The 13,379-nt window shown below is 37.8% G+C and overlaps 1 protein-coding gene across 3 annotated transcripts in view; it reads left to right on the forward strand.

Annotated features, from left to right (window-relative positions):
• Positions 1-9,366, forward strand: part of LOC108678029 (optomotor-blind protein) — a 72,428-nt gene extending 63,062 nt beyond the window's left edge. For 2 of the 3 annotated variants that reach the window (XM_018166361.2, XM_018166363.2), the window contains 4 exons: positions 3,496-3,642; positions 4,975-5,051; positions 6,416-6,636; positions 6,951-9,366. In XM_018166361.2, coding sequence (XP_018021850.1) covers positions 3,496-3,642; positions 4,975-5,051; positions 6,416-6,636; positions 6,951-7,966 — 1,461 coding nt within the window. In that variant the 3' untranslated portion in view covers positions 7,967-9,366. The remainder of the gene's footprint in view (positions 1-3,495; positions 3,643-4,974; positions 5,052-6,415; positions 6,637-6,950) is intronic. The other variant, XM_018166362.2, reaches the window with a different exon arrangement.
• The last annotated feature ends 4,013 nt before the right edge of the window (positions 9,367-13,379 follow it).

Below are 13,379 nucleotides of genomic sequence, written 5' to 3' on the forward strand. Positions count from 1 at the left end.
AAACTAATTAGTCGATTCATACGTTTTTATTTGGCAAAATTTACGTAAACGCGCGACATGTATCTCGAGTGACATCCAAAGTTCAATCCAAGCACCGTAGACAGCATCATCAGAGATGGTATTTCCACGGTTGGATTTCCGGAACACCAGGGATTTTTGTGATACTTATGTGTACATGAGATGTCCATAACGAGGCTGGCTTACAGTGACGACAGCAATCGATGATGTCAGTAATCACTTAGGATGCCAGGTTAAGAGCAATTCTCACAATAAAGTGTAATCAGGTGCACTTGCCGCCATTGGTGATCACGGGTGTCATGGAAACCACGTTTCTCAAATCTGTTAACATTTTGTGTGTGTTGTTTTCTTCGAAGAAAATATTTCTGTGCTTCCTTCTATCAAGATATTCGGCAATTAACTCTGGAAATAAAGTGTATTTATAATGTTCAATCCAAATATGCTATAGTTGAAACAAGCATTCGGCCTTGCAGGATCATTTACAAGCTTATCATTTTACGGATCACCGTGTCTACGAAAAGTATATACATGTACATCTTCAGCACACGCGCCTGCGTGTTTACTCGCGGATCTCATTAAGCGTTCCAATATCCGCACATCGCTTCCTGCACCAACACGTTCACCAGCTACCAATATTCGCGTAGACTTTGATCTCTCCAACAGGCCTACGTACACTCAGAAAATTAATGGGGAATATTGTTTGAACCCTGACGCACTTTCTTAGGAACAGCACGAGCAGAGAACGGACGCAGCAGCGAGACGCCTTTTTGCCGGGCCTAGCTGAGTCAGGATGACCCACACAAGGACAATTAGTGCTTTGCTACTTGGACAAAGTCACACTTATTTCTCTGAGTGTAGAACTCTTGATGGTGGCGATCTAATTTAATGCGTAATATGAACTCGTACAAGGCTTTGCACATTTAATTTGAAATCTTGTCGGATTGTACACCGGCTTTAAACGATATGATATTGTATTTTAATGCGCGTATGTTCTCATCGGTTCGGTGAACTTGAGAAAGAAAATTTCTTCGACAATTTTATCTCTCATGTTCGTTTTTAGCGCATTTTCTCATTTATGGAAAAAATGCACTATTGTGCTCGCCATGTCCGTCTGTCTGTCTGTCCGTCCGTCCGTGACCTCAAGTTATTTTTTCCGTATTTGATTAATTATTTGCATGATTAGTCATTTGACGAGTCAATTGACTGCACTGTTTATCAAGACAATCAAAGCTTTTATTGAACGAGTAAATGTTTGTTTTTTATTAATATTTCAACTTCAGCATTGTATTTGTAGCGGTGAACTCGACAAGGGGAAAAGTGCATCCAAACCACCAAGTCATCAGTATTCTGGAAGAAGCCCAGCCAAATTTATCGGCATTGAAGCCAGGCGCCTGCCTAGCCGCACTCTGTAATTCCTCACAATGACTTCACCCACAATCTTCTCTTTAGCAAGAGCAGATCACGGGAAAAAAGTTTCGTTTGTAGGTAGGATACGGAACATTTTCATCGTGAAGTTAGCGCGTCTCTTCGTACACCGGCTTCTTGGTATGCCGTGAGCATCGCTTTCTTCCTTGTACGAGCCGCCACCCTCGTGGCTAAATTGTAGCAGGATTATCAGCTACCCAGAAGTGTTGTTTTTTGCGACCACTTCATTGAATAAATATTTCAATCATAGCCCTCCGTTTTCTTTAGTTTTTTTTTTTTACCTAATCTAACAATTTTGCTATAAAATATTGCTGAGAGATAATAGATTTGGTATTATAATTCAATTATGGGTGGATGTTTTTTGTAAATATTTTATGACTTTATTAGTCGTTCGTTCCTGACTACACTCTTTAGTTTTAATGTTTACTTTGCATGATAAATTTTGCATCGAAGGTAGTTTTTGTATTTGTGTTTTCTACAAGTTCATGCGAGCAAATGGCTTCAGAAAACCACACAGATACGTCGAACTCCAAAATCCTCAACCAATGAGGAAGCTGCATTTTGGTTCAAATAATGTAGAATTTATTCTGAAAATTTATTATTCTAAAAATTTATTCTGTGCAAGCTCCTGTATATCGCATGCTCCGAAATGACGTCATTCCACTAGAGTTTAATATTTTGTAGTGATTATTTGAATAAAACAATAATTAACGTGAGCCGTCATCTCAATCGCCATGCTGGCTCGAATTCCAAACATGAAATTTCTCCTGAATTTTCTCCCTGTGAGAATTCGAAGACCTTTTTATATCATAAATCATGAAAAATTTGTGTGGGACGAAATATCTGCGAGGAATTATTTCTCGATCGTTGGAACTGACCATCAATTGGAATCAGATCATCCAATTTGAAGCGCACTCAATTAGGCTAGAAATAAAGAAGCTCCAACGACCAAAATTCTCTCGGATTTCCAGCTGCGTCGCATGATCGATCCAGTTAATTCAACGTAGTTTGTCCGCTTCTATTCCGCCAACCCCGAGAATAAGCTCCGTTTTTTCGCCGTGCATTCAATAATATGTGTCTGTCTATGATAAAATGGAATATAATGTGTTTTGACAGCATTTCATTTAAAATTGTTTTGACCGCATTTATTTATTTGGTCTCATTTTATTGAAACAATCTTGCTTGCAGATTTAACTAAATTGTCATCATCGGAACCTTATGCAAATATTTCATATTTTTGGTTCTATCAATCCTCTGGTTTTACGGCTTGTGAGCTATTTGTTTGAACGATTACTTTTATTTGATTATATCACTGTAAACTTCATGCGTACTCTATATGAGAGATTTTACAAATGCTTATACTAATAACAAAGTCTATTTTGCAGTGATAATTTTTTGATCATTGATAATCTTTATGTTTCTTTGTCATAATTCTCTTATTCTTTACGTGTCAATGTTTTATTTCTGCAAAGAATTTAATTTATATTTCGGGACTCTTTAATATGGACAAGAGCAGAGCTGTTGTGTGGGCGCCCAACGCCTCGCAGCCTCGCGCCTTTTGGCCATCTAATGGCCAGAAAATGAGGCCCAAATTACAGACAAGTGGCAACAATTGCCTCATTTTTTTTGTGGCACTCTGGCCTTCTTTTCTGCTCCAGCATGGAAACTCGTACAGTGTGATTGTTATAACTCGTATCTACGTTACCGTTCCCCTGCTTGCTAACGGATTTCAGATATTTTTATTTGATATGCTGGAGGATGAGTTAGGACGACATTGAAAACACATCTGCACTGCCAATGCCCATTATGTCACATCTGAATATTTTATCTTGTGAATATTTTTTTTTTTTTTGCATGACATCTGTCACACGAGGTTACATCTTTTTTTCTGTCGTACATGTTATCGTACGCGTCGAATATTAATGCTCGATCTGTCCTATCTTCATTATTTTGGCTACATTGACGTGCATAACTGCGTAAATATTTGCATTGTGATAATCATAGAGATCAATGATCTTTATTGTAACACCGGGGTTTTTCTTCTCTTTACAGACAATACTGAACTCGATGCACAAATATCAGCCTCGGTTCCATCTGGTTAGAGCGAACGACATCTTGAAGCTGCCGTACTCCACCTTCAGAACCTACGTGTTTAAGGAGACTGAATTCCTAGCTGTCACTGCATATCAGAATGAAAAGGTAAGAGAGATCATGTATGAAGCAAAGAAATGTTTAAATTCGGTGAAATTTGGAACTTTGTGGGGAGTCGTGTATTTACAAGTTGTATGTTCTTCACATGTCCTAACTTGTCAAGGGGTTTAAATGTATCGTTGATGCATCTCTTTTACTGTGTTTTCTTTACTTTAGTTTTTACTTCTTACGGCAAATTTATTTCCTCCTTAAAAGTGATTTTTTTTGCATAAATGAGTTTTATTTTCGTGCGGTTCGCTTCCCTCATTCCACCACATACTGCCCTCGGCCCTTTCTCCTGCTTCTCTTCCTCTTCTACAGCAGCGGTCCCTTATTGATTGGCCGCGCTCACTGGGTTTCTATGGGAAAGACTGGACAGCAAACCTAAATTGTCGGTCAGACTCGCATGTACGTAGGGACGCCGCGAGGCTCTTCAAAGAAATTTTATGACGAGCCTCCAGAATATCTCCTTTCATTCGCTGCATCTGAGACGCGTGTTATCATACGCCGAGCTTTCTTGCTTCCAGAAAAATATATAAATGTTTGCAGGGATCCTAGAAATATTATTTTACGTATGAAAATGTTGCGGCAAGAATGTGTGCACAATACAAGATGGAGATTAAATATACTCTATGTAAAATTTGAAAACATCGTACTGAACGTTTCACTTAGGAAAACTTTTTTCCTAGGAAATCAGTCAGTTCAAACCTTCAGATTTGAGAAGTTCTTTTAGTCACATTCTATCAGTGAATTCCGGCAACGTCTACAGAATTCCGGCAACGTCAAAACTCCAAATTAAATTTAATTTATTTTAGCCAGGCTCAGAATATTGGGACGTGTTAACATGCGTGCGTGTGGCGGTCGCGTGTTGTGATGCGGCTGAGAATGGCACTCTCTCGGCACTGTGCCGTGACGATGTCATGTCACGCCTTGACACTTGACACATATTGCGTGTCACTGTGTCGCCCTGAAGTTTGCAATAATTATACGGCGCTGACTGCCGTCACAGACCCGCAGCCGTATGGTGTTAGAAGATGAGATATTTTCCAGCACAAATAACGATTACACAAAGCCTGCGTGCGTACGTGCGTTGTGAACTTGCGTTGTGCGAATGAAATATAGATATTGTTCCTTTATACTATGCACTTAACTCTGACCTAATCTTTCGTTGTATTTCTAAAAGTTTCATAGCGTGATTTATTTTCAGCATTGTTGTTCTTCACAGCATATTTTGTTAATTCAGACTCCAGACAGAAAATCGAGGAGTAGGCGACCGAACTTCTTTTTAAGTGTATATCAGCTTCGAAAAAAATACAATAAATTTCCCATTGTTTTCTCCAGATAACGCAGCTGAAGATAGACTACAATCCATTCGCCAAAGGCTTCAGGGACACAGGAGCAGGCAAAAGAGAGAAAAAGTAAGCACTGCTAGAATCTGATATAAACTTTTTTAAATTATATTTTAATTTTTACTGTACTGGGATTCTTTTAGCACAAAGTTGGTTATTAGGAATATATACTGCTTCACTAAAGTCTAAATTTTTTTTTTCACTGGAATGATGGCATTATTTAGGATTTACCGCGACTATGTATTCCACTTTTTTTTTGGATACACTGAGTGGAAACAGCAAATAAATGCTCGTCAATTTTAATCTTTCTTTGCGATTTCTGTGATCTCGAGCAAGGAGCGCCTCCATCTTGAAAGTTCCTAGCATTGCCGCCATTTCATTTGATCTTATAATAAGGTAGAGAGGCTTTAGTGCTTCTGTTGGTGCTTATCGACACTCAAGCAAGTAGAGGCTGTATTGACTGAGCAATTGGTAGCAAGTGCACCTGCACATAGCACCGTGCCTATGCCAAGGATTTCGCTAGCGTACACTCGGACCGACAGTGTCACAAAGGCAACCTCAAGTGCTAAGTCTACTGACTGATGGAATTGCTTCTTTCATATAAGCTAGGCTCAATCGTTTCTTAAGTGAATGTAAACAGTCAGTCTCACTGTCGTGCTGCAATATTTCCTCAGCGTGTTGACTCCCTCTACTAGCCTAGGAAGCGCGCCTTACCCCAGACCAAGTAGCGAGCTAAAGCAAAGAGTTCTGTAAAGACGCGCGTTGAGAAAAGTTGCCGTTTCACTCTTGTCATGTTCTACCCAGAAGGCATTCCTAAGGCTTGAATGGGTTTAGCTTTTACATTTCTTGTGTGTAACATGTCGAATTCATTCTATACATTTTTTAAGGTTTTGATTTAGTTTTTACAGGACTGTTCATGTGCAGCTATAAAGTGAATTAAAAATTATTTGGCTTAAAAAATAGTTCAAACAAATAAATCTTGGTAGGTAAGTCAGTAAAATGGATTTTAAACTGATGAAATAGAATTAGTTTCATTCGGAACGCTCGCAAAGCTCACAGATCTAAGCTTAATTCCAGGTATCGAGGGAGAATTTTGCTCACACCTGAATTGTAGGACACTCGAGGAATTATAATTATGTTAAGTTAAGTTCATGTTTTTTTTCACAAATGCAATAGCAGCAGGAACTTCATATGTCCCCATTGTTCAATTTTGACCGAGTTCAATAATAATATTATGAGAAAGCAATAATTTCGATGCCCGTTTAGTCTCCTCAATAATCGGCGAAAAAACATTTGAGTAAAATATCTAGAACATAAATGAAAAATTTGACAAAACATGCAGTAATGAGGATTGGAAAATGAGGATACGAGCAGTAGGATAATCTCTGTTGCACGACCCTTCCTTGACAATAACCTTCTTCTCAAATCTTCAGTTTCTCTCATCTCTACAGCACACGCATTTGCTCTAACCGCCCCAGCAACGGTAGCAACGACATGAAGGTCGACCACCAGATTGCCTTGCCGAACATCCGTGGCTTCGATACCATCGGGACGATGGACTCGTCCGAAAAAGACGAAGAGGAAGAAGAGGAGGATGAGAGAGTGGATGTGGTGGGCAACGAAGAAGATCATCACAACGACGGATCTTCCCATGGTAAGTTGTTGCGGGGAGTTTTATCCACTTTACAGGTTGGGCGAGCTTTTCGTTTTAATTGGATGAATTCGTTATTAAGACTTAAAATGCACTAAAACTTTAGACTGAAGAACATTTTAGCTTTGGTGACATGCAGAGGGTTTTGAACCAAGTAATGATGAAAATTTCCAATTTAAAGTTCTCAATTTTGTACTACCTATATTTAGTATACTTATAATTGAAGTGAATTTTTTCATTCTCTAATGAGAAATTAGTGTATCCCGTTCACAATCTAAATAGCTTCATTGTTATCGTTGGGGTTTCTCTGCTTGCAGAACTTATGGATTCGGACGTGTCTGTTGAAGAGACAAACAACAACGCATCTGAAGACATAGTTCGAGAGACGATGAAAAGAAAAAGTAATTTGGATTCCCCTGACATGGACGAGGTATCAAATCTAGCGGCTTTGAAAAAAGTCGCTTGCGAGAAAGATTCTGGAAGTACCAATCCTGTTGACCCTATTCCTAATATTACAGTTGGTCCGCCATTTCAACCTCCACACCTACTTCCTTATTTGTATCCTCATGGATTGTATCCTGGAATGCCGGCGTTGGCTGGTCTTCCAGGCCTCATGCTCCATGGAGCCTCCGCTGCGTCCGGCTTGAGTCCTTCCACTTTGCAATTTTTAGGGTCTTCTCCAGGGTCTGGTAACCATCACGCTGGTTCTTCTCCGTTATCCCCACCGGTTGCACACAACCTCCTTCTCGCGCACAATCTCCTGGCGAACCACCACCTCCTCGGGTCCCATGCCTATCGAGGATTGGCAGGATTAACAGCTTCAAACACCAGTTTAACCAATTCCAGTTCGCCAACGAGCAGCAGCATCACTGACAGGCTAAATTCCAGCTCTTTAAGCCCTGCTACTCCTGCGACGACTACGTCTCCATCTGCTCCTCTACCTATTCTTCCCGAACGACTTAAACCTCCTCGATTTACTCCATATTTACCTACCTCGTCTACTTCCTCTTTATCAGCCGCATTATCGTCATCTTTGTCCTCTTCTCTGTCTTCTTCACTAACGTCCTCGCTCTCATCATCAGCCTTATCTTCAGTATCCTCTCTGTCGTCATCATTATTCGGGGATTCTCATCTAAGTGGTTCCTCTGCCTTTTCTGCCGTCAGCCCAAAGGCGTCATCGCGATTGGAAGAAGTAGTGCGGCGCTCTGTGGCTTCCCACGGGCATTCTCATGCGGCCACCATCGCATCTGATCTGAAATCTATCGAAAAAATGGTCAATGGGCTCGACAGGCGTCCGGAAATTCCAAATTCGCTCAAGATTTCTGAGAAGTGAAGTCACGCCCCCTGGATTTCGGATTTAAATTTTGTTCCCCAAAGTTTCAGTCGTCTGCTAACGGTTGGTTATTCTGATACCAGTTCGAGCTGCACAGACGAGCTGTAACGTGTGCTTCTCCTCGCTTCAATACCTAACCTCTAAGTCATCCCCATTTCAAATTCTGTTTTGTCCGATTTAACAGTGTTGGCGAGATTTGTCTAAGGTCTTTAAACAGCATAGACTTGGCATCCTCATTAGCCGGCGTACTTGTATGACAAAGCCAACTTATATTACTGCTATTAATGCCCTCTTGATTAGACTGCCTTCAACAGAGCAAAGTAAAAACAAATACTTTTTTGCAAAGAGTCTCTCGACTCTTGGAGGCGGTCTTTGACTGCTCTCTGTGCTGGCACTCTAGTTTCTCTGACATGGATCCTCAAACTTTAATTGCCCCGTTGGCGATTGTCCGTTTTTCCATCAAACGAACGCTAACTTTTCATCTATTTCATCACTTAGAAAATTATTTTCGTAATTGGGTATATTAAGTTTTATTTTTCTGCAAATAAGAATTTTTATTTATAAATTAGGTTGTTATTGTGATCTGTTACGATCATTTATGTTCTCTAATATATGGAGACCATGCAATATTGTGTAATATGCGTGCATGTAATTATACGGAGAGCACAGCATTCGTTACATGTGTGTACAGTGTGTAAAGAATTTTTTGGCGCCCTCCAAATTTTTTCTTTAGTATTCTAGTTTCTTTATCTGTCATAGCTTGTTTAATCGCGCTGTATTTCCTATTAATTAATATTTCTCGTTTAAAAACCACTAAGCCACTACTTGCGGCATACACCAAAGACACAAAGCTGACTTACTTGAAAAAGTATTGTCATTCTTAATAGGTTAGTGCAGCCACGGAATAATTATCATATGTATACATTCATATACCACATAATATCGTCACTAATAAGAAAATACTTAATAAATGTTTTTAGTTAGCGATCAAATGAGAACTTTGGTGTCTTCGATATATTGGCAACTTGTAGAAAAGTAGCGCTTACTAAAGTCCTATGTATAGAGTCCACGGAGCTCTGTTGCGAAAATGTCATACGTGTTTTTCATATAAAAAAACTCGTTTACTCGTTTTCTTATATGTTAATCCACGATTCGAAGAATTAAGTACGGTCTCGCATACATTTCCAAGTTTCACATTTGGCTTTTAATTACTAGACAAAGGTGTTCCTAGTTGAACAAAAATCTTCTCAATCTTATCACTCTCCAAAGTTATAAGATCATGAGGTGTCAGCAGTTGTTCTGAGATAAGAAAAAATAGTGTTCTCTTTATTTTTGAGTTATAATTCAACGTTTACTTTCTATTTATTCTGTAAAATACATTTGAAAGTCATGAGTTCAACTCAAATAAAATTTCTTAATTGTTTTTCGATGTTAGAATGACGGAACTCTTCTCTTAATAAGAACAAAATTTCTGTTCGTTTCAGCATCATCCAAATGTTTTTTCGTATAATGAATTTTATCTTAGTTTAAACACAAGATTCTTTAATTTCTATTGGGTGAGAAAAAATTTTCAGGTGTCAAATAATTTTATCCGGAAAGATCTTAAAAGTTATCTGAAAATTCACATGATAAATGTAATAGTCTGCAGTGGATAGTTTAACATTTTTAAAGTTTGAACATACTGAGAATGTAATACTGAATGTATGGTGTACATCGCTACTCTTTAAAAGTATGGAAAAATCGAAGAGTCACAGCTTGATTTGGAAAATTAATTTAAACTAAACATTACTCATTCGTAAATGCCAACTTCAGATCAAGCTCTTATTATGCCATTAAAAATTTTAAGTCCGTTGCAACAATTTTAAAATCCACCTTGAATTCGCAAGAGCAAAATCAGCCTCTTATACTTACTTGTTACTGGTAACTTCCAGTTGTGAATAGAAGTTCGCTAAGCGTGTGCTTCGTATATAACTCTGAGGAGTCGATCGTCGCCCCAATATGGTCGGTCATAATTAGTGTGAAGAATGTTGCTACGTACAAACAGAGATAAGGAAGCTCCCGTGTACATATGACGGCTATGCTGTAAATACTGGCCCATCTGTTGACTTTGCAATTCATCTCTACTTATAACTGGCAGGTTTATGCTTCTTGTCCTGTATTTAGAATTTTGGAAGGATCGTCAAATGATGGAAATTTAAAACCCCCCGGGTAAGGTGCACTGATTTGAAATAAGGTAATAATTTACTTTTATTAAATAAATTTCAAGAAAACAAATTGTTTCATCAACTGAAGGCTTGAAGAACAATACAGTTGAAATCCAGACCGAGGTTTATTCGCTTAGACATTTCTATAATTTTTGTGTTTTGTTATGTAAATTAACCCGACGTTCATCGTCAGAGTAAAAAACATCTCGCTTTCGGTCGTTGTGATGGATTGGTCTACATGTGTCACCATTCGCTAGATTTCGTCATCTGTCAAAAGTTTTGTAAAATTTTTCCACTCTGAAATGGATTGACAATGCAATCGAAATTACATGGGCTGGGAAAATAGAAAATAAATATTTCGTTGGGCTTTCCAAAGCGAAGTGAAAAAATATGATTGAAGATTCGAAAACAATTTTTGTCCAATTATCGAATGTGTGATTAACGAAACATTGTTCTGCTAAAGCTGGCTTCTGACAAATACGAAATACAGATACGTTTTTTTTATCAAAATTGTCTTCTTAATTTTTCGAATCACGTGGAAAATTTTTAGCTGTTGAAAAACCTCAGAAGTTGGAAAAAGTGTCTAGTTGTGTAAATTCATTCACTTGATTACATCAAATGAATTTCTAAATTGTATGCTGTCAGAGTATGGAACAGTTTACATAAATTGCGGTAAGCTCTTCATGAGTTTGCTTGCATGCTTTCTACCTCCGGAAAACATGAAGTCCATAATATTCTGGTGCTCTGTAGTTACTATATTTACTATGGTATGAAAAAAATGTGCGCAGAATTTTTATGATTTTTTATCATGGTCATCGAGTCTGGATCCTATTAAATATGGCAATATCACTGTTTGTAGATATCCTTGTTTACCCAGCTGTGAATTAGTTGCAAATATGGACAAATTCTGAATTTACCATATTTTAAAAATTAAAATTTCATCGTTTAGCTTAAACTTCACTAGATTTCCAAAAATTATGCTTATTTTCAATAAAATCTCATGTTGTGAAATTATAATAAATTAGTTGAATTCAATCGAAATTTAGTATCGGAATTTGTTAACGAAACTCCTACTGAATTGAATGAATTTACTTTCAGTTGGAAATAATTGAAATATCTAAAATTTCTTCAGTAGTTGATGAAATATTTTTACGACGGTGAAATTGTTCTTAGTGTCGTGGAATTGGTTAATGCAATTTTTCAAAGGAAAATGAGGCCGTAAATTTTATTTGTTGATATTCCTTTTCGTCAATGTTATATTGAACTGGAGTGCAAGATGCTATTTGTGTTTGTTAATTTGTTTAATTTGTATATATCGCGTGGCAGTCACTGTTGCCATCTTACGTGCTACCGAAATATACTCTTTTCTAAATATTCATCTGTTTTGTATCCCTCTGTGTAGTTGCCGCGTCAGGACCAAAAATTTATTGTGCGTTTCTTTCCCAAATGCTCCTTTAATTACATCACAATTGGAAAAGATGGCAAATGTTTAAAGAAATGTTCTTTAAAAGATGGCAAATTTAACTTAAAAGTTAAATTCTATGGTTAAACATTGTGAAGTATAAATAATTATTAACAAAATATAATTATAATTATGATGTAATTATAATTATATTATTAATTATTGATTATAAAATTAGGACTAACATAAAATAATTTTTATACATTTAAATAAGGCAACTAAAGAAGCTGCTCAATTTATTCACATTCAGGATTCGGCACCGATTGTCAGAAATTGTTAGAAAACTGCCATGTACTTCACAGACATCGCCCCCGCGTCCAAACTGTCCACCGCGATGCGAAATGACGCGCGCTGGCCTTCACGTTAGTCGCGACTGTGGACCACCAAGCAGAGACCTCGAAGATGAGATGAGATCTTGAGCACTCCTGCTGGGAACTCGTGTTTACCGGTGAATTAGATGGCAAATGTGATTTGTTTGTTAATGGTTAGTAGAGTGCTAAGGTACATTTTAAACACGCATTATTACTCTTTTTGGAGGTTGTACGGTGTTCACGATATCCGATCATTGGTCAAGATATCAATAAGATGCATGAGAAGAGCATGAAATCCCAAATGGAAGAGGTCAAAATTATCGAAACAATTCGACGATTTCATAGCTCTTTGAATTAATTCTTAAATTAAACTCGGAAAAATTAAAGCACTAACTATTTAATGGCCCGTCTTACGTAAGGAGAAAATTTTGTTAAATGTCGGCAGCAACCCATTTTCTGGTAACGGAAAAAAGTTACGCAATGGAATAAATGATAAGATAAATACTTACAGTTCATATGATCCACTGACAATAGCGAGTACACCATTATTTTCTTATTATTTGACAGTATATTCAACAATTGTTGAATAGACATAGCAAAATTTGACTGGACCTTAGAGTTGAACCAGATCGCACGCACAGCAGATGTGTGCCAGCAAGCTCGTGTTATCTCAACACCAATCTACTCGTTTTCTGGTCACTCAAGTTTTGTTGGAGCGTAACAATAAAATCGATTTCGTACCTAGAGTTTAACACAAACATATAAAACATTACTCTGAAAAGGACTGCAAGCATTATTAACTTTTCCCTGAAATCTACACATGTTCAGCAGACAGATGTTTCACGATTTGATGTCTCCATTGATATGAATATACCACGTCAAGGAGTGAATGAGACTGTGAACTATGGCCATTGATGTCTCACACAACCCACTCGCAAACGTCGTCTGTATATACTGCTCGCGTTGTTCTTTATCTTCAGTTGTCACATCTCATTTTAACGAATATTTTACAAGGCTTGCCATTCATTTTGCTTTGACGAAAGAACGTCAATAAATTTCCAATAGCTACTATGGCTTCGGCCACTTGTACAGAAGTTGATCAACATCACTCCTTGTTGAAGAATTTCCCTGGGAAATGCTTACGTTGAATATAATTGATGAGTGATCTGAATTACGCGACTGGGTACCAAACTAGAGGACATAGCATTGAAGTATAATACCAATTAATCGCATGCTTTAGTATGTAACTCAGAGGCACAAAAAAATAAGAGCCTGAAAAGCCTCGCCTGGGCTTAGCGTCATGCAAATCTTTTGACAGAAATTTCAATCTACTGAGCAAAATTGTTTGACTCTCTATCTGACATAAATTTTGTAGTGTAGCGACCGGATTTAACACCGCTTTCAATAAGAAAATATCTTTCACTTAATTTATCCTC

This window comes from Hyalella azteca, unplaced genomic scaffold (assembly GCF_000764305.2).
Source record: "Hyalella azteca isolate HAZT.00-mixed unplaced genomic scaffold, Hazt_2.0.2 contig5888, whole genome shotgun sequence".
In the NCBI taxonomy this organism is placed as follows: domain Eukaryota; kingdom Metazoa; phylum Arthropoda; class Malacostraca; order Amphipoda; family Hyalellidae; genus Hyalella; species Hyalella azteca.